Here is a 26,572-nt window from a genome sequence, read left to right on the forward strand (position 1 = left end):
TGAGAATTTTAAAATGCATTTTAGACTCCTCCTTTTGTGTATATATATATCATGGATTATGTAGACAGATCCTCCTGTCATTCAGGGACTAGATTACCTGTAAGATAACTTGAAATATATAATAAATCGTTAGCTTATACTGATGATGATATTTCAAATGTTTTAAAGTTTTGATAATATTATAAAACTTAATTATTTTTTTTGTTGAAATAGTTAACATTTTTTTTTTTTTTTAAACAATTAATAGTAACATATCAATTTTATTTTTTTTTTATTTAACTAGATGACTTGGATTTTATAAAAGGATATAAATAAATAGATTTTTAAACTATTAAAATTTTTTATATAATTTTTTAAAATAGACAATAAATATTTTCATCACAGTTAATTAGTATTTTTTTTTTTTTTTTAATATAAAGTTGATTAAAAAAAATTAATTATATTCTTTAAAGATTTAGAGAAATTAATATAATAATTTATCGAGTTGAGTATTTTTTTTTTTTTTACATGATTGAATTTTAAACTTGTAAATGTTTTTTTATCAAAAAATAAATAAACAAATGTTTATGATAATTAGACTTAAATTAAAATTTAAAGTAAAGCCCATTGATGAAAGTGATGATGGTTTATTTAAAATTCGACACTGTGAATTTCTATAATGCTTGACATTACCAGTTGAGTCTCTTGCTAAAATACACAATTCATAATTTGTTGTAGACATTGAAAGTCCTCGTAATTTATATGATCTTTCATTGTAGACAATATCTTTTTCAATAATCGATCTAAGTTTCCCAACTTCTTTAACAACAATATAAAAATCTCCAATATCACCTCTTGAAGTAACATACCAAGTTACAATAAAATAGTCATCCTCTTCAAAGCTAATAAAATAAAAATAAAAAGATAATTATAAATAACTCAATTAATTATTTTTAATATTATATAATATAATTAAACTTACTATTCAACGTTTCTAAATTTAATATCTGGTGCTATTTGTAAATCAGTATTATTTTGAAATTTTTTATCTTCACATGACATTAATTCTTCACGAGAATCTATCAATAATTTTGATGCTAAATGATTTGGAGTAACACATGTTACATTTGACCATTCTAATGGAGTTTTTGATAATGATGTTAGCCATCTTTTTACTGGTCTAATACGACAATCACAATTCAAAGGATTACCTTTAAATTTTAAAATTGTTGAATTTTTTATTATTTTTAATATATTATTATCAAAGCTTGTAAGGTTATTAAATTGTAAATTTAATTCTTTTAATTTTGGTAATTTTACTATTTTTTCAATTGGTAAATGAGTAAAAAAATTATTTTGAAGATTTAAATTCATCAAGCTATTTGGTGGATGAAAAATATTATCATCTGAAATATCAGTAAGATCATTGTATGATAAATCAAGAGTTTCAATTGCTGTCAAATTTCCAATTACATCTGAAAAATAAATTAATTAATGAATCACTATATAAAATATAAATAAAATTTTAAAAAATAAACTTACATTGTCTTATTTCATTGATATGATTATTGCTTAAATTCATTGTAATGACTTTTCTAGTTCCAATTGTCAAGTCATAACTGATTACTGATATTGAATTGTATGATAAATCAATTTCTTTAAGTTTAAATGAAATCCATGGATCACTTGGAAATGTATGCTTGGAGATAAAAGATATTCTATTATGACTAAGATTAATTTTTTCCAATGACAAACAATCATTTAATAATGCATGTGTTTTATTATCTAATCTTTCAATTTGATTATATGAAATATCTAATATTCTCAATGACACAAGACCTTTAAAAGCACCAACTGGAATAAATTTTATATCATTGTTGGTAAGATTTAGAGTTAATAATTGTAAAAGTCCTTCAAATGCATTAATTGTAATATCACGAATTTTATTATGAGCAACATTTAACTCAAAAACAATTGGTAATTGTCCAAATGATTTTTTACTTAATGATGTTATATTATTATCTTCCATATAAAGATATTGAAGACTTGTTAGTGTACTTAATGCAGCCCATGGTGGTAATGTTATATTATTTCCTTGAAGATTTAATATTCTTAGTGTTAAAAGTGGCTCAAAAGAACCATAATGAAGATTATCACCAAGTTGATTCATTGATAAATCAAGATGTAATAAAGAATTCATTGATGGCCAAATTTCAACTGTTGGAATTTCTGTTAATTTATTATTTGAATAATCCAAATGAGCTAATGATATTGGAAGTTGAAATATTTTTTGAAGTTTATTATTTTTAACTGTTAAATATCTACAACCTGATAATTTTGCTAAACCTCCATTGGCAATTATACTTAAATTATTATAACTCAAATCAAGTTCTAATAATGTTGGTAATGTTCCAAATGTTGATGATTTAATTTCTTCCATTGAATTATGAGATAAATTTAATAAACGTAAACTAAAAAGTGTTTGAAATATTCCATTATGAATATCTGATAAATTATTATATGCCAAATCAATTGTATGAAGTTCATATAATTTTGGAAATGTATTACGTGGTATAGATCTTATAAGATTATTTGAAACATTTAGTAATTTAAGACCAGTCATATTTTGTAATGGTACTTGATTTAATGATGTTAAAAAATTATAACTTAATTGTATTTCAGTTGCATATGTTGTTTCATCAAATGCATATTTACTTATGTTACTTATTTTATTGTAACTTAAATCAAGATTTGTAATATTTATACAATTTTCAAATGATCCACTTTCAAGATTTGTTATTTCATTATTTGATAAATTAACTTTAGCTAATATTAAACCAACAAATGCATTTTTTTCAATATTTGTTATATGATTATTTGATACATCAATTAATTCAACATGTTGTAATTGATAAAACATTTGATATTTAATTGCTTTAATTGCATTTTTTGATAAATCAATTGTTCCAATTCTTGTTGTTGATTCAAATGTTCCACGACCAACATCATTTATTTCATTATTATCAAGATATAAACGTCTTAAAAATCTCATACCTTTAAATGTATTGGTATCAATTTTTTTAATTTTATTATGACTAAGATTTAATACTTTGAGAACTGTATTTCTTGAAAATGTACCACGTTTAAGATCACCAATTGCATTACGTGATAAATTACACCAGCCCATTTTTGTTAATTCCATAAAATGTGATGGATCTAATGTACGTATTGAATTATTTGATAAATCCAATGATTCAGTATCACGTAATCCTTTAAATTGATTACGATTTAATTCTGTTATTTTATTACCATTTAAATTTAATGTTTTTAACTTTTTTAATGGGGTTAATGATGCTGGTGATATTATTGACATAAGTCCATTACTAATTTCAAGCTTTTCAAGTTTTACTGATACCATACTGTCAGTAAAACTATCTTTTTCAAGTTCAGTTAAATGATGTCCAGAAATACTGAGTATTGAAAGATTTCCTAAAATTTGTAATGCTTCTTTAGGAAATTTTATTAAATTAGACTGATGAATATAGAGTTCTTGAAGTGTTCTATTAACTCCCAGGAAACTATGTTGTTCTATATACTTCAATGGAGTGTCTAATATTTTTAAGACACGAACATCTAGTTGATACAATGCTGGCCCATAAAATCTTGCTGTTTAAAAATTAAAATAAATAATTAATTCAACAAGTAAACATTTTTTTTTAATTGGGTTAATTCTTCAAAGTCAATTATCCATCATATAAATACGTCTATACTTTTAATGACCCGTTGCAAAAAAGAAAGAAAAAAAAAACAGTTAAAATTGTCTAACTGTAAATGTAGAATCGAATTTTTAATTTAAAAGTTTTTATTTATTTTGTCATGGTTTCCGTGAGAAGTGTACTGACAGAATAATTAAAAATTTGTTTCTCCATTAATAAGTAGACAATTTTTTTTGCAAGACAAATATTTACTGTGAAAATATACAAATAATTTAATTGTGATTTTCAATAAATTAATATAAAAACTTACCTATATCACATTTTGATATGACAAGTTCTTCAATTGGTACTGCCTCAGTAGCCAAATTAGAAAATGCAACACTCAAACTAGCTAAATTTGTATTTTCACATTGTACAATAAGTCCATTATCTGTGCCTTTTATACATACACATGGATAAATATTTATTGAGTTTTTTTCATCTGGACATTTATAACGTGGACCTGGAGCAATATATTCTCCAATAATTGGTGAAACAATTAACAGCATCAGCTGAATTTTAAACTCCATTCTAAAAGAAAATTATAAATTATTATTTTAATAATTTAATACAAACAAAATTTTGTATTTAATTTACCTCCAGAAATTTATCAATATTTTTTTTTTTTATAACAAACTTGTTTAGTCCTGAGTCAATGTCTTTAAATTGAACGTTAAAACAAGTTTATTTTAAAATAAAAAACAATACAAAAAAAATAGAAATTTTTTTCGTATATTATTTGAGGTTTTTGTTGTAAAAGTTTTTATATTAAAAGGTTTATGTTTTTTATATATCAAAGAAATTTCTGGTTTAACCAACTTTTTAGTAGTTTTACTTACCTAGTTTATTTATTTATTTATTTATCGTTGCTTCAATACACATCACGACTGCTGACCTAATAGAATCTGCAGTTTTATTAAACTAGATTATACACAAAACTATTTATTTAATATTAATTAATTCAAAATTATCACATTGTTTATATTTTTTTTTTATCTTTCTCTTTTCTCTCCAGTAAATTATATATCCATTTCATTTTTTAAAAACATATAGTAAGTATGTTCCACTCACTGTAATTAATATTTTTTAAATTTTATATTTACCCGGTTAAAAAAACTTTTTTAATAATATGTAATTAAAATTATTCAGAATGTTTTTTCGTTGTTGTTGTTGTTGTTTTATGATGTTTTTATAATAAATTTAACGATGTTAAATATAAGAACAATATTGACAAGACAGTCTTCAAGCGATGTAGATGTACGAACTGAATGTGAAAGATGTTTAAAGACTTGGAGTAAAGAGAAAGGCACTCAGCATGGAAAGAAGGTTAAAATATAAAAAGTAGAAAATATTAATTCGATTGCTTACGTCATTAACTTGTTCACTTCTACTATTATAGCTATATGAAAATCTATTTAGTGAAAGTAAATTGAATTGTATTAGTCGACAAAATATCAATATTTTTATATAAAGAAATCGAATGATAAAAAATATAATGTCACGCCAATGTTTCAAGCAAAAAATTAACATTAATTTGCAAAAGATAAATTTTACTTGAATATAAGCTTTTAAAATAACCAAAATAACTTGAAAGATTGGCGAATGGTTTAAGATAAAAAAGCAAGGTCATCCAGAGTAACAGGACCTATGTTCTTTCTATATATTTATTGGAAAAAAAAATCATGATGTACTAATAAATTAGCTCTAATTAAACTAGCATAATAGCTCTATTATTTTTTTATCAAACAGCTATTTTCATTTTTATTGTATCATACAATATTGATACCATACGTAAATTACGAATACCAAATTTTTTTTATATATAAAACGTTGCAATATTATTGAAAAATAAGTGGTGACTCTGTCGGGAATCGAACCACAGATGCTGACAAGACAACAGCTTTAGCCACTTGGCTACGGAATTCTCTTATATACCTTTCCAAGCTCCAAACGTATAAAAATAAAATAAACACTTTAAACACTTCAAGACGTGCGTAAAGTTGTACATTCTCTAAGTGTTTTTTAACGTGCATAAAATTTCACTTTCTATATATGTGTTTCTAAAGTGGAAAAAAAGTGGAAATCAAAAGTCTTATATACATGTGTAGATCTACGTCTTGATTCAAGACGTGATTACCTTGACTCAATTTAAACTTGGAATCACCGGTTTTGCGCCCTTGCATAGTACAAATATCTAGTATTGCCCGAGACCTTTCCTTCTAAATTATAAATACTTAAAACTAGACATATTATTATAAACAATTATTTTAAAATTTATAAAAATATATTGTTTTTATTACTTGTACTATTTCGTTATTTTATTTAAATATAATATTAATATTAATAATAGTTTAGAATGTTTTTTAAATAGTCTGTCATTAAAATCAGGTTTTGGGAAATATATAGCAAACAATTATTTTTTAATAACATTACAAAAAAAAAAAAACTACTGGAAAGTTATTTCACTGTTACATATCGTGGCAGCCAACATGAGTCTTCCCCTCTCCTAAATAGTGATACGTGAGTCTGGTAACTTATCAAATTAGTAGCTTGATATGCTGCTTGAAAGATACGCGACGTAACTCAGCTGCTTACAAATACATTAAACCGACAACCATGATTAAATTGCGCATGCTCAGTTATATTTATATATAGACATTAATCATGTAATTATGATAGATCGAAAAATCAGAAATATATCTTTAACGGGTTAATAAAAAACTTGGTTATTTTTTTTTTTTTTAACTAGATATATATAAAAATTTATATATCAATAATTGACAATTTGCAGGCAAGCAAATTAAATTAATTACATAGTAAATTTGTAAAAAATTTTCAAGTAATTAGAAATTATTTTTTGACATTGACAATGACATGCTTATCTGCCAAGCACTGCCAAGTGTAGAAAACTCTGGGGACTCTATTTTTCGTTGAATGATTGTATAAGTTTATCAATCGACATGCTCATCTGCATAAAATATTTTAATTTATGTATGCTGACAAACAAACTGTTGCCTTATACTCCAAAACATTCAGACGTGGCGAATTATTTCATGTAGAGTATAAATTTATAACTGAGTGAATTTTGACTAAAACTTTAAGCATTGAAAATTGTAATTGATTATTATTTTAATCATGATGCTAAGAAGACTTGAAAATACATTAGTTAATTTTCGGATATTATCGAGATCAATCACATCGATAATTGAATCGAAAGTGGATACCGAGTCAACGTTATACCAGGTTAGAATGTTTTATTTGATATTTTTAGTGTCTATAAAAATTAAAAGACGTGTTACCGTTAGAATTCTATCAACGAAAACAGTGGTCCAATAAACAAAAAAAAAGTTTCGTTTTTAAATTAGTAATATTTATGGAAAACGAAAGGTCTTTCTAATTTTGAAAAATATATAATTTATGAAATAGTATTTTAATCTTTTTAGCTTTCTTATGGATTTGTTTAATTTTGTTTGATCCCTGACATTTTATTTGATGGTTCTATACTTAAAAAATTATTTCCCATTTACCATCAGGTATGAATAATTATAAACAATTCAATTTTAGATATTATGTAACGATATTAACAGATTTTTTTTAAATAAAATAAAAACAACCTTTGCTGGTTTAAAAAAAAAAAATTACATGTGAAAGTTTAATTATTATTTATTTATTTTTATTCGAAGATATGTTGTCAAGGATCAATTGTAAAGTAGTATTTCCGCAAAACAATATTTTTTATTTTATTCATTGCTATTTTTATTTGAAAAAAATTGGAAAAACAAGTAGTGACCCTGACGGGATTCGAACTTACAAGTATTGCTTTCCGGGTATAACTGCCTTGACTGCTTGGCTGCAAGGACTCTATTTTTTTTTTTTAAGCTTATTTCTAAACATAAAAAAAAAACTGTCATTCCATACATTAGAATGTTGATATTAATTTTTTTATATCAGAAAAATTATCATGACATGACAAAATTGGTTGATAAACTTACGACAACTGTCGGAGAAATTGTCACTGGTGGTAATGAAAAATCACGTGAGAGCCATGTTGCAAAAGGCAAACTATTAGTTCGTGATAGAATTAATGTTTTGCTCGATGCTGAATCACCATTTTTAGAATTTTCACAATTGGCTGGATATGAAATGTATGGAAATGAAAAAATTCATGCTGGTGGAATTATAACTGGCATAGGAAGAGTTCATGGGTAATGAGATTTTTAATTCTAATCATGATTATTATTGGTTTATTTTAATTTTTGATTATTTCAATTTTCATAGGAGAGAAGTTTTAATTGTTGCCAATGATGCCACTGTTAAAGGAGGAACATATTATCCAATAACAGTGAAGAAACAACTTCGAGCACAAGAAATTGCGAATGATAATAATCTTCCATGTGTTTATTTGGTTGACAGTGGTGGTGCAAATTTGCCTCATCAAGCTGATGTATTTCCAGATAAAAATCATTTTGGTCAAACTTTTTTTAATCAGGTAATTTATTTCTATTTTTTAGCTATGCCTGATTTTATATCGAGCAGACATTTGTACAACTTTTTTTCAGGCAAAAATGAGTGCTAAAGGCATATCACAAATTGCTGTTGTAATGGGTAGTTGTACTGCTGGTGGTGCCTATGTTCCAGCAATTGCAGATGAAAATATAATTGTTGATAAACAAGGAACAATTTTTTTGGCAGGTCCACCTTTAGTTAAAGCATCAACTGGAGAAGTAGTTTCAGCTGAAAATCTTGGTGGAGCTACTCTTCATTGTCAGTAAGGCATTTTTGATATCAAATATCAACAAGAAATCTTTTATATATTACTAACTAAATTAATATTGAACTCGCTTTGATTTTTAGACAGTCAGGTGTTACAGATCATTTTGCTATTGACGATGTACATAGTCTTCATATTGCACGAAATATAATTGAAATTTTAAAACCAAATAATTATCCAACTACAAATAATACAATTGAATATGGAATTGAAAATCCAAAGTATAATATAGATGATATTTATGGAATTGTTGGAACAGACTTGAAAAAAACATATGACGTCAAAGAAATTATTGCAAGGATTGTTGATGGATCACGCTTCCATGAATTCAAAGCTGAATATGGACAAACACTTGTAACTGGTTTTGCTAAAATACATTCTTATTCAGTAGGAATTGTAGCAAATAATGGGGTATTATTTTCAGAAAGTGCATTAAAGGGTGCACATTTTGTTCAATTATGTGCTCAACGAAAAATACCAATTATTTTTCTACAAAATATTACAGGTTTATATTTTTATCATATCAATATTTTTTTTTTATCTATCAAAAAACATTATAAGCAGTTTTAAAAAAAAATTTACTAACTCAAAATTACCAAAGTTTAGACTCATCAATGATAGTGGCAAGATTTAGAATAAGTATCAGCTTTTGCAAAACTGTAGAGAAATAATTAGAGCTTGAAATTGAGATCATAATATAAGTTTCTGATAAAATTCCCGAATACTTTGTTTTCTAATACGTGTTTAAACAAAATTTTCGGTCACGTTCTATATCCCAGTACATGAACTGTACTTTTTTTTTCACTTTGAGTTATCGAATAAATACATTCTTCACATGTCGTCTCTGCTGATAATAAAACGTTTTTTTCGGGCAAAACGAAATACGAACATTTGCCTATTTATAAAAAATTGCTGGGCAGATTGATGAATGATTAAATAATTGATGATAATTTTTAGCTAGCCTTCGATCAACTTTCTAGCCATGCATCGTAAATTTAATCAAAATTGCTAATGAGATATCTCAAAATTTTATTCATTATTAAAAACAATCGTGCAAGCATTAATGAAAAAATTTCAACAGGTTTTATGGTTGGCCGTGATGCTGAAATTGGTGGAATTGCTAAGAATGGTGCAAAAATGGTAACTGCTGTTGCTTGTGCTGAAGTTCCAAAAATTACAGTTGTCATAGGTGGATCTTATGGTGCAGGAAATTACGGTGAGTTATTTATTTTTCTATCATTGATAAAATAAATTTTAAAAATTGAGAAAATATGAAATTTTTTAAACAGGTATGTGTGGACGATCATTTTCACCTCGATTTATGTATACATGGCCAAATGCAAAAACTTCTGTCATGGGTGGAGAACAAGCAGCAGATGTATTATGTCAACTTGCTAAAGAAAAAAATATTCGAAGCAAAAAAAATTGGACAGAAGAAGATGAACTTAGTTTTAAAGAATCAATTATTCAACAATTTGATGTTGAGGGTAGTCCATACTATTCGAGTGCACGTTTATGGGATGATGGAGTCATTGATCCTGTTGATACTAGAAGTGTCCTTGCAATGAGTTTAGCAGCGTCACTCAATTCGCCAATTCCTCAAAGTAATTTTGGAGTTTTCAGAATGTAAATTTGTATCTACAAAATCTACCTGTATATACCCCAGGAGCATTTTTATTTTTTTCGTGTTAATTCAAAATTTATTTGGTTAAAAATTTATTTTAAAATGTACTTACAATTATATTTTTATCAATAAAGTTTCTTAAAATGTTTGCCTACATTTTTTAACTTCTGTGTCTTGGTCAATGTCAAATATAAATGTTATTATTTTATTTTTCTCCAGAGAAATTAAAAGACATTTTTCCATAAAAAATCACATCCTTAATTTGGTATTATAAACATCATTGTTTCTCTCTCATGCACAAATAATAATCATACAAAATTCTTTAGTAAAAAAATGATAAAAATAATAATCATCTTTTTAATCTTGAAAAATAAAAAAAAAAAAAATATAATATATTTAAAAAATTATGAAATAATCTTGAAATATATTTTTTTTTTATTAACATATTGATTATTTTTATATAATAGTTTTCAAAATTATATAATGTATTATAATAATAATAAAATATTATTTTAAATAATACAAAATATCAATAATAAAATTGTCCAATTTAAATTGCAATTTAAATCAGTCAAAAATTTATTTATGGAAAATTCCAAGTGCATTGAAAGGATACAAGTGGAAGAAAAAAAAAAAAAAGTAAATAAATTCAGGAATTTTTTTTTCGAATTATATATGAAACAGGTTTTTTCCCTATATAACTAACAATTCCACCAGACATCAAATAACCAACGAATGTATACGTATGAATATCATTTTTTTCATGCTGATATATTATTATATTTTTTAGCAATATAATTTTACAATATAATAATTTTTATATTATAATTTTAATATGAAATTTTTAAAATATAATAAATATTTATATTATATTTTTAATTATTAATACAAATAAAATAATGACTCGCTATTTAATGAAGAAAAAAATATATATATAAATATCTTATTCAACGAAGCAAAAAATATATGATGGAATACAATTACCATATTCTTAATGGCTATGTGGGTCTTATCCCCACTTGTTAACTCAAGCCTTGTTGTAGAAAGTCTTGAAGTAAAATTAACGACAGCCCAATGGTGATTTCCACTTCTACTAACGCCAGTACCTAAGCCATTCCACTTAAGGTTGGACAGGCATTTAATAATTTCTTAAACTTTTAAAATACAAAACAAAGAAATTTTTTTTTATAAAAAAATATAAATAACACATAACATGAATAGAATTTTATTTTTTTCATGTATATTTTAATTAAACAATTGTGTTTCATGTGATTTTTTTTATAATATATATTTTTTTTTTCAAGTGTTTATGGGTATTTTTGCAACAAGTGTGAGTATAATTGCCGGATAATAATTGTGGACAAATAATATCAATAATATATGTGAACTCAGTAGCTTTAGTGAAGGAGTAGAGAAAACTTTTATTTAAATGAGATTTAAATTATAAAAAAACTGATTTCATTATTCATTGTTTTAATGTATAATATTTATAATAGCTAACTTCATACTCTAACAATTAGAAAGTCAATAAAAGTAATAAAACAAATACAATGAAATTATAAAGAAAAAAATATAGATTACAATTTTATTGCATTAATAAATAAAAACTGTATGATATTTTCGTAATCAAATTTATTAAATGCAAAAATTAATTCATTCTTAGATCATTGGAACATTCCAAACTTTCTATATTGATTGACAAATATATTTAATATACCGAAAAATTATTATTTATTTTTTTCAAGTAAATAACTATACTGCTTATACATCGAGACACAAAATTACAATCAGTAGTTTAGCAACGAACCATACACTCTCTTTTGAATATCATATTCATTTGACATTTTTAAACAGCCAGATGGTAAGCAGATAATTCACCGCCATTACAGTTATTTCTCAATCAGTCAGTAAAATAAAAAAATAAAATTATTTTTCAATGTTAATGCACGAAAAATATATATAGTAAAACGAAATTTTATTTTTATAAATTAAATGAATATTCTGTAGATGAAAAAGAAAATGTTTATAGATGAATTAAATTATTTCAATGCATATCATATATTTAATTTTTAAAAATTAAAATATTTGATTAAAACTTTTCAATTGCGTCATTATTTTTTTATTCACGTATCATCTGTTGAGGCAGTTTTTTTTTTGGAATTTTTTTTGTGGAATAGCATTGTGAATATTCGAATAAGTAAAAGCACAAAATGGGCACTGTGATTCCGTGACACCAGCTACCAAATTTCTTGCACTGTAACGTTGTCATTGTGCAACATTGCAACAATTGCGTGTAATAATAATAATAATAATAATTTTCAATGTTATTTTTTTATTATTTTGAAATTATTATTGAACATAGAGTTAGTGATCTATGAAAGAATTTAAATTAAAAATATTTAGCGAAAGAGTGTAATAGTGATGTGCAAAAATCAATTACAGAATATATGTATCAATAAAATTACACAGTGAATTGAGACTTAATTTTGCACTAATTTTTTGCCAAGTATTAGTCTCACAAAAACCTTGAGTGCGTGTATCGTATTAGTTAGATAGAACTGGTTAGCGAAAATAAGTTTGAAGGTACAATATTCGTCACCGGGGAGGCGAAGACAAGTCGAAGGTGATGTGAGTCGTCACGCACTTGTTAAACAATTCATACTGAGTTTAATATTTCCCCACAACCACTAAGTATATTTCTTTGCAAAGCTTTTATAGTGGAAATTTGGAGAAAAGAAATAGCTGCAAAAAGTAACATCTCATATCAACATCTGTGTGAGAAATAAACACTTTCCCCAAGTTTTTAATAGATCTGATATAGTAGTGATCAATAAATAAAAATTTAAATTCTTTACAAGCGACTCAAAAAGTTTACCTAAAGATACTCTAAGAAAATTAAAAAATATATTTTTCTTTAATTTTTATTTAGATCCTTAAAAATGCTGCCGAAGAAATCTTTGCTGCTGATATCGTACGGTAAATATTATACTTGTAATAAAGCAAACGATTTTAGAAAAATTGTCAAAAAAAAATCATATATTTTCATACTTCCAACTATATTGCCTCATGTATATATAATATTTTTAGGAATACTATTAGTCTTGACAGTATCAAATGCTTTGAAAGGATCAAGAACTAAAGTAAAAGTAACAACAACCAGCACAACTACAACTGAGGTACCCGAGGAAGAAGAAGAGATCAACGATGGAGACAATATTGACGAGGTAGATATTTATCAAAAAAACCGATCAAAAAAATTTAACAAGCGAAAGTAGAAAAAAAGAATAGTCCCAATTAAATTATCATTTAAATTATTGAACTTTTATTAATAGGTATCAACAATTGCCAACGAAATAAATGGTACAACCAAACGCACTCTCACTGGTATTCCACAAATTGATTATGTTTGGGATCCTAATTTGCCAAGAGAATTGAATGGATATAATTTAAGTGAATATCCATTTTATAATAGTATTCCAGCAGATATTAAATTTGCGTGTGACGGGCTTCATGATGGATTTTACGCAAGTGTTCCACATAAATGCCAGGTAATATTATTTTAATGATTATTTAAGTTAAAAAACTAGTCAGATGAATTTAGCATAGTAATTCCAGATAGAAACTTATAATAAAAAGCATTTTAATTATTATTTTTTCAGGTGTATCATCATTGTCTTTTTGGAACACGCTACGATTTTCTATGCGCAAATTTTACAGCATTTGATCAAAAAAATTTCATTTGTCATTTTGTATCAGAAGTTGATTGTGTTAATTCAAAAAAATACTGGTATCGTAATGATGTTCTTTATCAAGCTGCCTCAACAACAACATCATCAACAACAACAACGACAACTTTAGCACCAACAACTGTAAAAACACAAGTTACTACACCAACAAATCAAGTAACAATAGCATCAATGGAAGGCTCACGACCATATCGTCGAAGAAGACCTTACAGAAGGCGACCATCTTATGATTATTATGAAGAAGAATATTACGATGACGAGTATGAACAACCAAGAATGCGTACTAATTATGAAAGACGTAATAATCATGAATATGATGATCGAACTTATATGAGGGAACGTGAACGTGATCATAATCGTGATAGAAATCAAGATTTTCAAGATCGAGATCGAGACAGAAATAATCGAGATCGTGATATTCCCCGAAGAGAGCCAGCAAGAGATTACAAAGATTTCGGGTCCAATGTTCCAAATGAGAGGTTTTCAAATCGAAACACTAGGAAAGAATTTTCAAGCAATGCTCGACCAATTAAAGATTTTGGACGAGCTCCAGTTACAGTCCCATCACAAGAAAAAAAGTAATTTGAAAATTATTATTTTAATGATGCTTTATTTCTCATGGCACAAGCTAATAAATATTGATTACTTTTTTAATTATAGAAATGACTACGATGAAGAGGAACCAATAGTTGGAAGCTCTGATTCTTCAAATAAACCTACAGCTCCAAATACATCTGTCTATTCAAGACCAAGAATACCATCAAAAATACGAAGACCAGTTCCTTTATCAGAAAAAGACAGATTTGCATACAAAACGACTCAACTGTTATCATCTGGCAAGTCAATTATTTTCTATCTAAAATTTGTCTTGATGAGTTGATTTTATTTCTAATAATTGTAATATTTTAGATACTCGAAAAACAACCACTGAACCAGCAGTTCCATCAACACCATCAATGGATGATTATGATGAAGATGGCATAGAAGAAATGCCTGTACGTCGACCAATGAGACAACGAAAACCTTATCGTGATCATGAACGTAATCATCGTGATCGAATTTATTCATCACGTGATGGAGAACGTGAAGTGCGACCCAGGTAAGGTAACGTACACAACTCAAAGAATAAAGCCACATGAAAAAAAAAAAAGTTGCTATCAAATATTATATTATGATTTTACTTTTGTCTCTTATATCTTGTAGCTCATGATTTATGACTTATGACTCATATGCCAAATTATGTCTAGGAATTTATTGCTCACACAGTCTGATATAACAAAAGCCATTCATAGCTACATCTAATATAATATCTGGCTTATTAAAATTTTCACAATGCATATACATATAAAATTTTATATTACAAAACATAATTGATCAATATTATTATGATATAAAACCTTATATTAAGACTGATATATTAATTTTTATTTTAGAAGGATTCAATACAATGCAAAAAATGGTAATGAAAGAAGTCCCACGGCTTATTCTGATCAATCACGTAATTATCCAGATATTATTCATGGCAACAATAATGGATCTTTATCTTATAACGAAGAAGAACTCGAATTAATTCCTAAAACTTCTCCAAGTCTTCCTAATTTTGTAAGAGAAATTCAAGAACAAGAAAGTGTAGATCGTTCTTCAGTTTCAACTAATTTAAACACATCTTTTGTTATTCCAAAATCTCAACATCTACAAGATGAAAGAACAACAAAAACAAAAATTCAACAAAATCAATATAATATTAATAATAATAATGATAATTATAATATTAATAATTACAATAATGATAATAATAATAGTAATAAAGATTGCCCTGATCATGAAAATAACAATGATAGCCATTATGATTATCGTGATATCATCGAGAATGCAAAACAATCTCAGGATAATAAAAACTCTGATGAATCACAAAATGAGTCACTTATTTTTGATGATCAATATGTACAGAGAAATAATAAACGATCAGGTATTAAAAAAACATTTCTTCCATCACGAGGAAGATACAATAGTCCAAGAGGTTTATGCCTTGTAGGTGGAAAAGCAAGTGAACATGATAATTCAATATTATTAGCTAGAAAAAAAAAAGAATCAACTCCAAATTATATACCTTTTATTGAATCACGATAAATTTCTTTTTTTAATTACTAAAGTTTGATTGTTAAAATTCTGATTAAATATATTTTATAATTAGAGTGCTGAATTAAACATTCTTCAGCAAAAATATTGATAAAAAGTTATTTTAAAATTGTAATGAAAATTAAAAATTAAAAATTTTCAACGTGAAAATCAAGGATTATTTGTGTAAACAAAAATAATATCAGAACAAAAAGTAAAAACCTTGTTCATCATTTATAAACTCATGTACTTTGATCAGTCATAAACGAGATTTTTTTTTTATCAAACTTTAAAGTTATAATTGGAGGTTTATTGTTTTACTCCTATCAAGTGACAAATTATTATGTGAATGCTAAAAATAGTCTACGGAAAACCTTGAAGTTTGATAGAAACTAGTATATAATTCTTCCAGTTATTTTATGAATATTATTTTTATTATTTTATAACTTTTTAAACGTCATTCAAAATCAATGAAAATGTGTAATCATGTTGTAAAACGTGTCTAAACGTGATTAAATCTAATATGTTTTGCTAGACTTATTAATTTGTTCTGTACATAAATTTCAACAGTTTTGTAGTTACGTTAGATAAACAAAAAAAAAAAAAACAATTTGTCATTTACTGATTTTTTTTTATTTCATTTCAATCTTTTTTATCGTACGATCACGTAAAGAACTTTTTTTTTTTTTTGTGGAAAATACTCCATGCTAGTTAATAGTTCTAAATTTAGAGTTATTTTTAACGAAAAATGTTTTAGAATTACAAGCCCATGTTATTATATTCACTTTATTTTATATAATGATAATATATTTAAGTTTTGTACATGATAAAATGAAGTATACATTCATTAAATAAATATGTGATCGTTCATAAAATTTTAATTGTACTATTGAACTTGATAATTTACTAATGATTTTATTTGATCTTCAGCCACTACAACTATCAATCAAAAGGTCTGCAATCTAGTGATGATTAAATAAAGTTTGAATTTTAATTATTACGAGACACAATAGGATCTTCTTTAATTTTTTTTCCACTAGAGTCTAACGGTAAATGTACACAAGTTTATTTTTTATTTCAAATGTATTCACTAATATCGAACAATTTATATATCTATTTTTTTTTTTGCAGCTCATATTTCTCACAGCTGAAATGTTTATTTGCCAATATTCTACTAAAAAATTTATGTGAGAATTCAACACGTGAACGTTTTGTTTTGCAAGTGAGGAGTCGAAAAATAAAACAAAATATAAACATGGACCAAGTAAACCTATTTGCATACGATATTATTTGAATTATATATTGTACTTTGTGGTAACTAATATCGGTCGATACTTTTAATACTATATTATGCAAAAAAAAAATACTCAATTTTTTATAGCTCATGGGGAGAGTTTTGATTTGTACATATAAATATTTAATATTGACTAAGTGCATTTGTAGACATAAATCTTGGCACGAAAAATATTTTTCAATTTATAATAAATTATTATTTGAGTCATTGCAATGAAAGATATTATGAACAAAAATATCAAGCTTACACAAATTAATTATTTTTGGAGTTTTACTAAAATACTCTTAAAAGTAGTTGCCATTTGGCCGGTTACAAAGAATAATTTGACCCATAAGAAATATATAGATTCAATTCATTTTTTTAGTGTTAGTTTTTCAGCTCTTTTGCAATTTATTTTGATGGGTATAATGTGTTTAAAATTAACGGATTTTAATTCAGCAGCTGAAAGTATTGGACCGATGGTAAAACAACAATACAATAAGAATATTTTTAATATTAAAAGATTTTTTCGATTCGAAAATTTTAGTAAGAAAAATGCTTGGCCCATGTTGAGAATTTTTTAAAGACAAGCTGGACACTGTCTTGCATTGCCTGACAAAATTTACAAAATCTACCAATGCGTTTTCTTCGGGAAATTTTTTTATAAAAATAAAAAATTTCGAATAAAATTTAATCGAATAAGTTTACAATTATTTTATAATGTTACTTTGAAAATTTTAATTTATGTAAACATATTTTTTTTAGATGCAGTTAATAATATCATTTGGAAAATTATGTATCTATCGATCACACAAAAAAAATTTAGCTAAATTATCTATTAAACTAGAATATTGTTTAGAAAATTTAGATAAAAATTCAATAACAAATATTTATTTTAAAAGTTATATGAAATTAGCAAGTTTCATATGTTTTGGATTTTATGGAATAGCAATATTTTTATCAATTGGATATCTTGCTGGTCCTTTATTAGAAGAAAATCGAACTTTACCATTCAATGTTTATTATCCTTGGGATTGGAAACATTCAAGAATTTTTTACGCTATTTCTTATGTACATGAAATTATTATAACTGTTGTTTTGGGTTGCACTAGTGCAAGTGAATTTTCATATGTTTGGTGTATATTATATTGTTGTGCAAGATTCAAAGAAATTCATCAAAAACTTGTATCAATTCCTAACGATAACAATAACAAGAATACGCAAAAATTTTTGTCTTCAATTGTCAAGTTTCACGAAGATGTTCTTTGGTAATTTTAATATTATAAATATCAAAAAATATATAAAACGATTAACAGAGCTTATTTATTACAGTGATATTTCAATGATTAATAAATCTTATACATATATTGTTATGTTGATTTTTTTAGCAGTAGTTATTGCTATTGTTTGTGCTGGTTTAGCTGTATCAAGTGTAATTTATTTTTATTTATAAATTAATATTTAAATTGTTATAATATATTTGTATTTTACAGGCAAACTCATCATTAGTTGATGCAATGTTATTTATTATCTTGGCAGTGTACTATGCTCAGCAATTATTTTTTTACTATTTTTTGGGTGAAACAATAGCTTCTGAAGTAAGTTTAAAATTTTATAAAGACTTTAAAGTAGTTGCTTGAAAAGCAATGATCGCGAGTTCGATTCTCCTTCAAGACTAACAATTCGTTATTTTTGTTTTAGGCAGAAAAAGTTGCTTCAGCAGCATACAGTAGTAATTGGGAATCTTTGCAAATTAAACATCAAAAAACAATTATGTTTATAATAGCAAGAAGTAATGCACCATTAAAAATTTTTGCAGGGAATTTAATTCCTTTAAGATTGGAAAGCTACATGTCCGTAAGTCATTCATTAATTTAATTCTATATATACAATGTAAAATTGAATAAATAATTTTATTCTTTATCAAGTTTTTAGTTACTACAGGATCTTACTTCACCTCAGTAAAAGCTATAACAGATTAAAAATCAAGATTTTTTAAAAAGATATAATGCCAGAAAAAATAAAATATATAAAATGATTTTGAAATAATAAATTTAATTAGATATTTAATACAAAATTTTTTTCGTAATCAGTATTATTACTATTATTTTAGCAAAAATATTTCTCCAGATTAACCATCATTTTTTTGTAATTCATTATAATTACTATAATTTAATTCAATAAACATCAGCGCTGTCGAAATTATTATTTTATATTTATAAATTTTTTTATTCATTTATAGATGAATTTTTTTTCATCAAATAAATTTTAAATGCATTTTCAAGAGCTATTGTTATTTGTTCTGCATGATGTTTTGATTTACAAACAAATCCATGACATTCATAAAGTGAATATTTATCAATTGGCATTGTATCATGAACGACAATCATTGACCAAATTTTAGTGTACACATTATCTCGTGTTGCATATGAAATTTTTTCAATTGAAAATTTTTTAGTTGACAGTTTTTTTGGTGATTTTGTATCACAAATTGGTGTAATAATAATTTCTTCATGTAAAATAATTATTTCTATGAGTGGCAATAATATATTATTACGAAATTTTTTTGCAACAGCTACCATATTGTCAATGGGCTCTCTGATTTTATCAATTCCCCACATGTATTGTACATTTTCTGAGCCAAGATACTTGACATAAAACATCTTTGGCCACTCATTTGTCGGTTTTACGATGCATGAATTTACTGATAGTTTTGATAATTCTATAGATGTTTTTTCTTTTTTTAATTTTGTTGCAAAATGAAAGTTGCCTTTCATTATAATATTTTATATTATTTAAATTACAAATATGTTGATGTTAAATTATCAACACTTCAGTGTATAAATTTAAATATTCAGACAAACATTTAATTAAATATAACTCCAATATTATTTCCGGTATTTTTAATTTTACGAAAAAAATTCGTAAATAAATCTTGAGTGAAAAAAAAACATTAAAATAATAATTAATATTGAAAATCTTTTTAATTTTACGTACTCACTTTGGTAAATTATTATTTTTAAATGTAATTTTCTTTTAAACCAGTTACATGGACGATAGATTTATATTAATTTATTAATTTTTTATCATTAAAACACGTAATCATATACCATTTAGATTTAATCATTTAAATATTGTTTATGATTTACGGCCATTAAAATCGGTAATATTAATTTACACTTATAATATTAAGTGTTTTTTTATTTTTTTCTCTAGTCGATAATGCGTTTAAGTTGATTATATCACTACTGACAATTTTGTAAAATCGATTTATAGCTTGCCTGAGAGATATTTTAATGAGCCTGTCCTGTTTCCGGTATCCATATGATGATGGATTTTTTTTTTTCTTTTATGTCTGTTATTTTATTTATTAGGTGTGTTTGTTATGTATTAAAAATACAAAATTTCAAACATATAAAAAATTAAATTATGCTAAAATATTTATAAAACTAAAGAAGATGTAATGGAAAAAAAAAATTTCTTGTATTATTTTTACATCATTTTTTTTTCCTCAAGTATTAATTAGCTTTCTCTGTGATTTTCTGTATTTTGATAAATTCATTTATATATCAATTTTTTTTCTTCAATAAAACGTGGGAACTTAAATGAATTTTATATGAAAAATATAAGTAAAAAAAAAAAAATAAATAACTACAAGCTATATCAGGAAAAAAAGAGTTGAATTTAAAATATGCATTTCATTGAATTGCCATTCTCTAAGAGGATGTAATCTTCCGTTGAACAAAAATTCAGTTCATCTCCCACTTTGAGGCTTCCCGCCTCTCCATTTCGCGGTTTTCTTCTTTAAGCAATTAACAGAGCAAAACTTTCATTTCATTCTGAAATCATCGTTACAGCAACCCTGCACACGTCAGCTCAAACCAGTGAAATCATAGTAACTTTCTTTTATCTTAACGTCAGAATCAATTTTATTTGAAAAAAAATATATATATATAAACCGGAAAATAATATTTATAATTATTATTTGTTAATTTAATAATAAATATTCAATTTTTTTTTATTTTTAAAATGAAGTTTAAGTGTGTTGTGTTTTATGTTAATGGATTATTTATTCTTGGAATATCTGGGCTTAATTCATTTGATGTCAATCGGATTATTTTTGCTGATTCTGATAATCATAATATTTCAAAGGTAATTATATTTTTATATTTTTTAACAACTTAATATTTCATGAATCATGATTAACACCAGAACAAATTTGACCTCATTATTATAAAAATACTAATATTTATATTGTATTTAAATAATTATATGAGTTTTAACTTTCGCGAAATTTTACCCACAGAAAAATACTTTGATTGACATAAATTTTTATAAACAATAAAACAACTAATTATTTATATGAAAGACATAAAGTAATAATTAGTAGAAAACTGTCGTAAAATTTTCCTAATAGTACATGAAGAAATAGAAAAAAAATATTTTACACGTGAATTAAACTGAATTTTGATAAACTTGACTCGATTCAATATTAATAATTGAATTTATATAAATGCATTATTTTGCAAATATTTAAAGACTTTAAATTTACTTATAAAAATATTTTTAGTAATACAAACAAAATATTAAATCAGTTAAATCAGCCAGTGATTGTCGTCATCGCATCAACAAGTAGTTTTTTTTTCCAAATAAATATGTGTTAGCTTAATAAATTAATTTTTTTATAGGTCAGAATAACATCAGGTTTACAAGCAAAACTATCACCAATACATCAACAACAAATTTTAAACGATGTTCAACAACATCAACTACGTCATGATGCCTCTCAAAAAAATCATATTATAACCGTGCCAAATCAATCAGAAGATACAACCGTTGGTTCTTCAATCTATCCGTCATTTGTTAAATATCGAGTAGATCAAAATTCTAATCGTTCAAAAAAACCAGTTATTTCAAATGTTAATTATTATAATCAATCAAATTCAAATCACCCAACAACACCACCACAGCTCAATTCATCAACTGTCAACCATTCACCATCTAATTTGGGTTCTTCATTATTTAGAAAATTTACTCCAGAAGAGTCAGAAATATTTTTAAAAGCTATTGCAGCACATCAAGTTAAATTTATTGAACCAAAAAACTCACAAAAAACAACGATAAATCCAATCAAAGATAATATTAATAATGATAAATATTCAAAAGTTTTATTATCATCTTCTGAAGATCAACATCAAACAAATCAACATAAGACAAATTTAGATTTGATTGAAAATAATGATGATACTGTTGATGACATACAAACAAATGAATCAGAATTAATAAATATTCAAAGAGAATTAAGTAAATCTAAAAATATAATAACACCAGATAAATTAATATTAAATAAATTAAATCAAAAAACAATACCAACATTAAATAACAAAAAATTAGAATATATTGAAAAATCAATAGATCAAAATCAATCAGATAAAAAAGTAACTTTTGTTATACTTGAAGAACAATTTGATGGTACTTTTCATATACAAGGAGTTAAAAGTAGCTCAGATAAAAAAGATTCAAATGATGTTAAATCAATAATTGATAAAATAAAAAAAGGTGAAATTGATTTTGTACAACCAAAAGAATCATCAATATCAATGAATCATAGTATACTAACAATGATAAAACCTTTAACAAACAAAACAACAACAGTTAATTTAAATACATTAACAAAATCTCAAGATAATGAATTTATTGAAAATTCAAAGTCATCATTTGTTTCTTCAACAACACCAAATTATCAATATGATAATTATGTTACATCTGCATCAACTGCTTCACCAAATTATTATAAAAATTTAGAAAGTATTAAATCAACGACAGTGAAAGCAATAACACCTTCATATATATTTTTACCAAAAAATTATTCTCCTTCATCAATTAAATTAGGTAAATATATTTTCAAGAATTTTATTATCATTATGTTATTTAATTTTTTAATTTGTGATTTTTTATTTTTTGTAGATTCAACAACAGAAAATGTTTCGAAAATAAATACAGCTATAATTAATGATGCTGATAATTTAGACTTCAATGATATTAAAAATAAAAATTCAAAAACAAATTATTTATCAAATCAATATTCATCAAATTCAATGGAAAATTTATTAAAAGCAAATGGATTTTTTTCTATGGCAAAATATCTTTTACAATCTGGTCTTAACACAGTATTAAATGAAACAGGTAATTTTAACATTTTAAATTGAGTCTCAAATGATTTTAAATTTACCTGACAAATGTTCTACGTTAATTTTTTTTATATAAATGTTTTTTGTTACAGGTCCTTATACAGTTTTTATTCCAAGTGATAGAGCATTTGATAAACTATTAATTCATTTGGGAGGTGCTGAAAAAGCTGAGCGAAAATTCAAAGAAAATCCACGACTATTAAGTGGGGTGAGTGTTTAAGAAAATAAATATTTATAAAAACAATAACAGTTCTTTTGATGAAAAAAAACTAATTCAATATTCAATTGATGTAGCTTTTACTACATCATGCTATTCCAGGAGCTTTTGATACTGATTCTCTTCAAGATGAAATGACTGGAGTGAGTCTTGCTGGAACTCAATTGCGAGTCAATGTTTACAATAAGGATGACAACGATCGGGACAGTACCAATAAAGTAAACATCATCTTAAAATCATCGCACTTAAACTTTAAAAATCAATTTATCTAGCTAATGATTTATTATTTTCACTTCAACAGATAACAACAATAAATGGAGCAAAAATAGTATCAACAAAACAAAATATCCAGTTACCACAGGGTGTAGCACATGAAATGGATCGAGTAATGTTTCCTTTACCAATTGGAGACTTGATGCAAACTCTTGCTGCTGATCGTGAACAACGTTTTGGTCAATTTTTAAAAATGTTACATGCATCAGGACTTGACAGAATACTAACTGGTAATTTAATATTAATAGGATCTTCTTTGCGGTATTAATTGATTTGTTTTTTTTTTTTTTTCATTCAACAGGAACACGAACATATACAATTTTTGCACCAATAGATAAATACTTTGAGTCAAATGCTGGACATAATAAAACTTCTTTTAGATCGAAAAATTTAAAAGAAATTATATCACGACATATATTACCAACAACACTGTATACAGCTGGAATAAGTCATTATCGTGAGATGAATACAATTTTGCCACGATTTACACTTAGAATATGGAAAGACGATGGTAAATAATCTACGCTGTTTTTCAAGAATAATATAAATCATTTATACTATGTTATTGTTGTTTTTTTTTTTAGGACAAATTACTGTTAATGATGCTGTTGTAGTAAATCGTAATATTCCAGCTACAAATGGTGTGATACATGCAATTGATTCGATACTTTAATCAAAACCAAAATGATTTATACAAGGCTACTCAAATGCTCAATTTATTCAACTCTTTTAAACATAAGTCATCGTTCCATATATTATGTTAGTTTTTTGATTTAATTCATAATAAATTTTCTAGTAAGCTGCGGTGATGGAAGTCGATGACGGTGTCGAAAAAATATAAAAAATAAAATCTACCAAAAACTAACGAAAACAACAGCAATACTTTTACTTTTCATTTTAGTTATTTGTAAATGAAAAGTTGACTGACATTCATCAATAAAAAAGTATTTTTGTGTGTTGTATTTTCGTTAATTTTTTCAAACGAGTCGTCGAATATTTTATCGTTAAGAAAAATAGCTCAAGTGACGAATTGATGGTACGACAGTGTCAAATGTGTTGAGACTGGAAGAGTAAAATAACGCATTACCAGTATTTACTAACAATAAGAATTAAAAATTCAATAAAAATTGCTTACAAGTTGTTGTACATGATGTAAATTTTAATTGATAATAAAAAAATATATTCTCGTTTTTTCTTTAGTTATGAATTTAATGTTTTCGTGCAAATAGATCTGTAGAATATTTGAGAGTTTACTCCAAGTTGCAAGAGATATTTTGTGTGTGTTTTTTACTTTTTACTTTAAAAAAATATATACATAAAGTTTGAGCTTACGTGAAATTAGGTCTTGTCTACTGTCAATGATATTTGTGTATTTATGTGTATCCAATAAGACAGCAACTTCCAGAGCATCTTAAATTAATATTGAATTAATTCTTCATTAGTAGTCAGTTCACAGAATCACAAAACGAAAAATTACAAATTATGGCACTATTTACTTGTTTTCCAGTTGGACTGTAATATTATACAAACGGTCATTTTACCGCGTATAATACGTTAAACGATAGTGTCGCCTCTTCTGACTTTTCTCAAACTAAAACAAGACTTCAGACCGGCGCACAAGACTTCAACATTTTATTATTAGGTGCTTTCTTTTGTGTATTTATTTTTTTTCCTGTTTATTTTCGCGCATGCAAGTTAAATAAGTCAGCATCAGTTATAGGACATGACTGGATCAATGTTTCAATTTTATTTTTCAAATTACTTGTACGCCACTGTTCTTTATCAAGTTTATGACAGTGTGCATGATCATGCGCATTAAAGTGTAAAAATAAATACCAAAAGTTATTTTTCACTTTCATGCGCATGATCATTATTGTATCAAACTTATCATGGCGTCGATAATATTTTTCAAAAAGACTTACACTAGATAATATACTTAGTGCTCTTTGTGTATTTATTCCTGTTTAGCGCATGCGGAGCTGAATGCGCAGTGAGCAGGAAGTCAGTTTGCAACAGCGTAGGGAACAAAGAGCTGGATCAGCCATGTTTTAAATCTTATTTTTTTAGAATTATTCGTTCGACGCCACTGTTTCTTCCTCAAGTTTGCATGACATGCGCATGTGCATGATCATGCGCATCAAAGTGAAAAAAAATAAATACACAAAAGAAAGCACCTCATGACTGCGCATTCAATTGCGCATGCGCGAAAATAAACAGTAAAAAAAATAAACACCCAAAAGAAAGCACCTATTGAAATTATATTCAAATTGCATTTGAAAAAATTTTATTACAATGTTATTTATTGAAATTTTGTATTTTATAAATATTTATGAATCACAGTTATAAAAAGTCTACTAGCCAAATTCATAGTTCACTAGAAATAACTTGATTTTTTAGTGATATCTAGGAAAATTTAGGTTGTATCTGGGCGTATATAAACTTGGCTAGTAGTTTACTTTCATAAATACATTTATAGATATATGCTAACTTAAGTATTTATCATGTATTCAATTTAAATGTAGCTGAGGAATAATGTATGCATAAGAAATATTTAGCTCCAGATATAATTTTATTTCAAGAAACGAGTAGATTTTTATGAAAGAACAAAGAAGTGTCCGACTGTCC

At 25.6% G+C, this 26,572-nt stretch overlaps 7 protein-coding genes across 9 annotated transcripts; 5 read left to right on the forward strand and 2 right to left on the reverse strand.

Moving 5' to 3' along the window:
- Positions 1-504: 504 nt before the first annotated feature.
- Positions 505-6,005, reverse strand: LOC122852138 (chaoptin-like). Its single transcript, XM_044151758.1, has 5 exons — positions 4,574-6,005; positions 4,006-4,265; positions 1,522-3,645; positions 962-1,454; positions 505-881 (listed from the first exon to the last, which is right to left on the reverse strand). The coding sequence occupies exons 2-5, from the start codon at positions 4,262-4,264 to the stop codon at positions 542-544; spliced, it is 3,216 nt and encodes a 1,071-aa protein (XP_044007693.1). The 5' UTR covers position 4,265; positions 4,574-6,005; the 3' UTR covers positions 505-541.
- A 47-nt stretch (positions 6,006-6,052) lies between these two features.
- On the forward strand, positions 6,053-10,293 carry LOC122852404 (methylcrotonoyl-CoA carboxylase beta chain, mitochondrial). Its single transcript, XM_044152182.1, has 7 exons — positions 6,053-6,977; positions 7,686-7,939; positions 8,013-8,223; positions 8,294-8,502; positions 8,589-9,010; positions 9,587-9,721; positions 9,795-10,293. Exons 1-7 carry the CDS (start codon positions 6,870-6,872, stop codon positions 10,133-10,135), a joined length of 1,680 nt encoding a protein of 559 aa, XP_044008117.1. The 5' UTR covers positions 6,053-6,869; the 3' UTR covers positions 10,136-10,293.
- A 910-nt stretch (positions 10,294-11,203) lies between these two features.
- LOC122852217 (probable serine/threonine-protein kinase clkA) lies at positions 11,204-16,595 on the forward strand. 3 transcript variants are annotated; one of them, XM_044151873.1, is made up of 8 exons: positions 11,204-11,459; positions 13,059-13,105; positions 13,217-13,353; positions 13,462-13,677; positions 13,789-14,453; positions 14,536-14,711; positions 14,785-14,974; positions 15,309-16,595. In XM_044151873.1, the coding sequence occupies exons 2-8, from the start codon at positions 13,069-13,071 to the stop codon at positions 16,003-16,005; spliced, it is 2,118 nt and encodes a 705-aa protein (XP_044007808.1). In that variant the 5' UTR covers positions 11,204-11,459; positions 13,059-13,068; the 3' UTR covers positions 16,006-16,595. The 3 variants fall into 3 exon arrangements, with proteins under 3 accessions (XP_044007808.1, XP_044007827.1, XP_044007816.1); XM_044151892.1 differs by having other exon boundaries at positions 15,312-16,595; XM_044151881.1 differs by lacking the exon at positions 11,204-11,459 and adding an exon at positions 11,766-11,990.
- A 277-nt stretch (positions 16,596-16,872) lies between these two features.
- On the forward strand, positions 16,873-18,538 carry LOC122860669. Its single transcript, XM_044164581.1, has 3 exons — positions 16,873-17,042; positions 17,125-17,748; positions 18,032-18,538. The coding sequence occupies exons 2-3, from the start codon at positions 17,500-17,502 to the stop codon at positions 18,536-18,538; spliced, it is 756 nt and encodes a 251-aa protein (XP_044020516.1). The 5' UTR covers positions 16,873-17,042; positions 17,125-17,499.
- A 100-nt stretch (positions 18,539-18,638) lies between these two features.
- LOC122860678 (putative odorant receptor 92a) lies at positions 18,639-19,281 on the forward strand. Its single transcript, XM_044164593.1, has 4 exons — positions 18,639-18,698; positions 18,760-18,864; positions 18,968-19,123; positions 19,195-19,281. Exons 1-4 carry the CDS (start codon positions 18,639-18,641, stop codon positions 19,246-19,248), a joined length of 375 nt encoding a protein of 124 aa, XP_044020528.1. The 3' UTR covers positions 19,249-19,281.
- A 237-nt stretch (positions 19,282-19,518) lies between these two features.
- On the reverse strand, positions 19,519-25,483 carry LOC122860685 (the record flags this gene model as incomplete). The annotated part of the gene is made up of 3 exons (XM_044164606.1): positions 25,444-25,483; positions 25,280-25,357; positions 19,519-19,988 (listed from the first exon to the last, which is right to left on the reverse strand). Coding segments are annotated over exons 1-3 (588 nt in total), but the record flags the coding sequence as incomplete, so codon positions are not given.
- Positions 21,018-25,137, forward strand: LOC122852200 (protein PFF0380w). Its single transcript, XM_044151848.1, has 8 exons — positions 21,018-21,418; positions 21,955-23,158; positions 23,234-23,452; positions 23,550-23,665; positions 23,752-23,892; positions 23,976-24,177; positions 24,249-24,458; positions 24,532-25,137. The coding sequence occupies exons 1-8, from the start codon at positions 21,296-21,298 to the stop codon at positions 24,618-24,620; spliced, it is 2,304 nt and encodes a 767-aa protein (XP_044007783.1). The 5' UTR covers positions 21,018-21,295; the 3' UTR covers positions 24,621-25,137.
- Positions 25,484-26,572: the final 1,089 nt, after the last annotated feature.

Source organism: Aphidius gifuensis, linkage group LG1 (genome assembly GCF_014905175.1).
Source record: "Aphidius gifuensis isolate YNYX2018 linkage group LG1, ASM1490517v1, whole genome shotgun sequence".
Classification (NCBI taxonomy): Eukaryota; Metazoa; Arthropoda; class Insecta; order Hymenoptera; family Braconidae; genus Aphidius; species Aphidius gifuensis.

Bases quoted from the DNA above. Each gene is read 5' to 3' on its own strand.
- LOC122852217 (XM_044151873.1), top strand. From the start codon at position 13,069: ATGCTGCCGAAGAAATCTTTGCTGCTGATATCGTACG. The intron at 13,678-13,788 runs GTAATATTATTT...TTATTTTTTCAG, and splicing joins GTGTTCCACATAAATGCCAG to GTGTATCATCATTGTCTTTT. The intron at 14,454-14,535 runs GTAATTTGAAAA...TTTTAATTATAG, and splicing joins GTCCCATCACAAGAAAAAAA to AAATGACTACGATGAAGAGG.
- LOC122860669 (XM_044164581.1), top strand. From the start codon at position 17,500: ATGAAAGATATTATGAACAAAAATATCAAGCTTACACAAATTAATTAT. The intron at 17,749-18,031 runs GTAAAACAACAA...TATTTTTTTTAG, and splicing joins CTGAAAGTATTGGACCGATG to ATGCAGTTAATAATATCATT.
- LOC122860678 (XM_044164593.1), top strand. From the start codon at position 18,639: ATGTTGATTTTTTTAGCAGTAGTTATTGCTATTGTTTGTGCTGGTTTA. The intron at 18,699-18,759 runs GTAATTTATTTT...TGTATTTTACAG, and splicing joins CTGGTTTAGCTGTATCAAGT to GCAAACTCATCATTAGTTGA. The intron at 19,124-19,194 runs GTAAGTCATTCA...TTCTTTATCAAG, and splicing joins GATTGGAAAGCTACATGTCC to TTTTTAGTTACTACAGGATC.
- LOC122852404 (XM_044152182.1), top strand. From the start codon at position 6,870: ATGATGCTAAGAAGACTTGAAAATACATTAGTTAATTTTCGGATATTA. The intron at 6,978-7,685 runs GTTAGAATGTTT...TTTTTATATCAG, and splicing joins CCGAGTCAACGTTATACCAG to AAAAATTATCATGACATGAC. The intron at 9,722-9,794 runs GTGAGTTATTTA...TTTTTTAAACAG, and splicing joins TTATGGTGCAGGAAATTACG to GTATGTGTGGACGATCATTT.
- LOC122852200 (XM_044151848.1), top strand. From the start codon at position 21,296: ATGAAGTTTAAGTGTGTTGTGTTTTATGTTAATGGATTATTTATTCTT. The intron at 21,419-21,954 runs GTAATTATATTT...ATTTTTTTATAG, and splicing joins ATAATCATAATATTTCAAAG to GTCAGAATAACATCAGGTTT. The intron at 23,159-23,233 runs GTAAATATATTT...TATTTTTTGTAG, and splicing joins TCCTTCATCAATTAAATTAG to ATTCAACAACAGAAAATGTT.
- LOC122852138 (XM_044151758.1), bottom strand. From the start codon at position 4,264: ATGGAGTTTAAAATTCAGCTGATGCTGTTAATTGTTTCACCAATTATT. The intron at 3,646-4,005 runs GTAAGTTTTTAT...ATTTTTAAACAG, and splicing joins CATATCAAAATGTGATATAG to CAAGATTTTATGGGCCAGCA. The intron at 882-961 runs GTAAGTTTAATT...TTATTTTATTAG, and splicing joins AAATTTAGAAACGTTGAATA to CTTTGAAGAGGATGACTATT.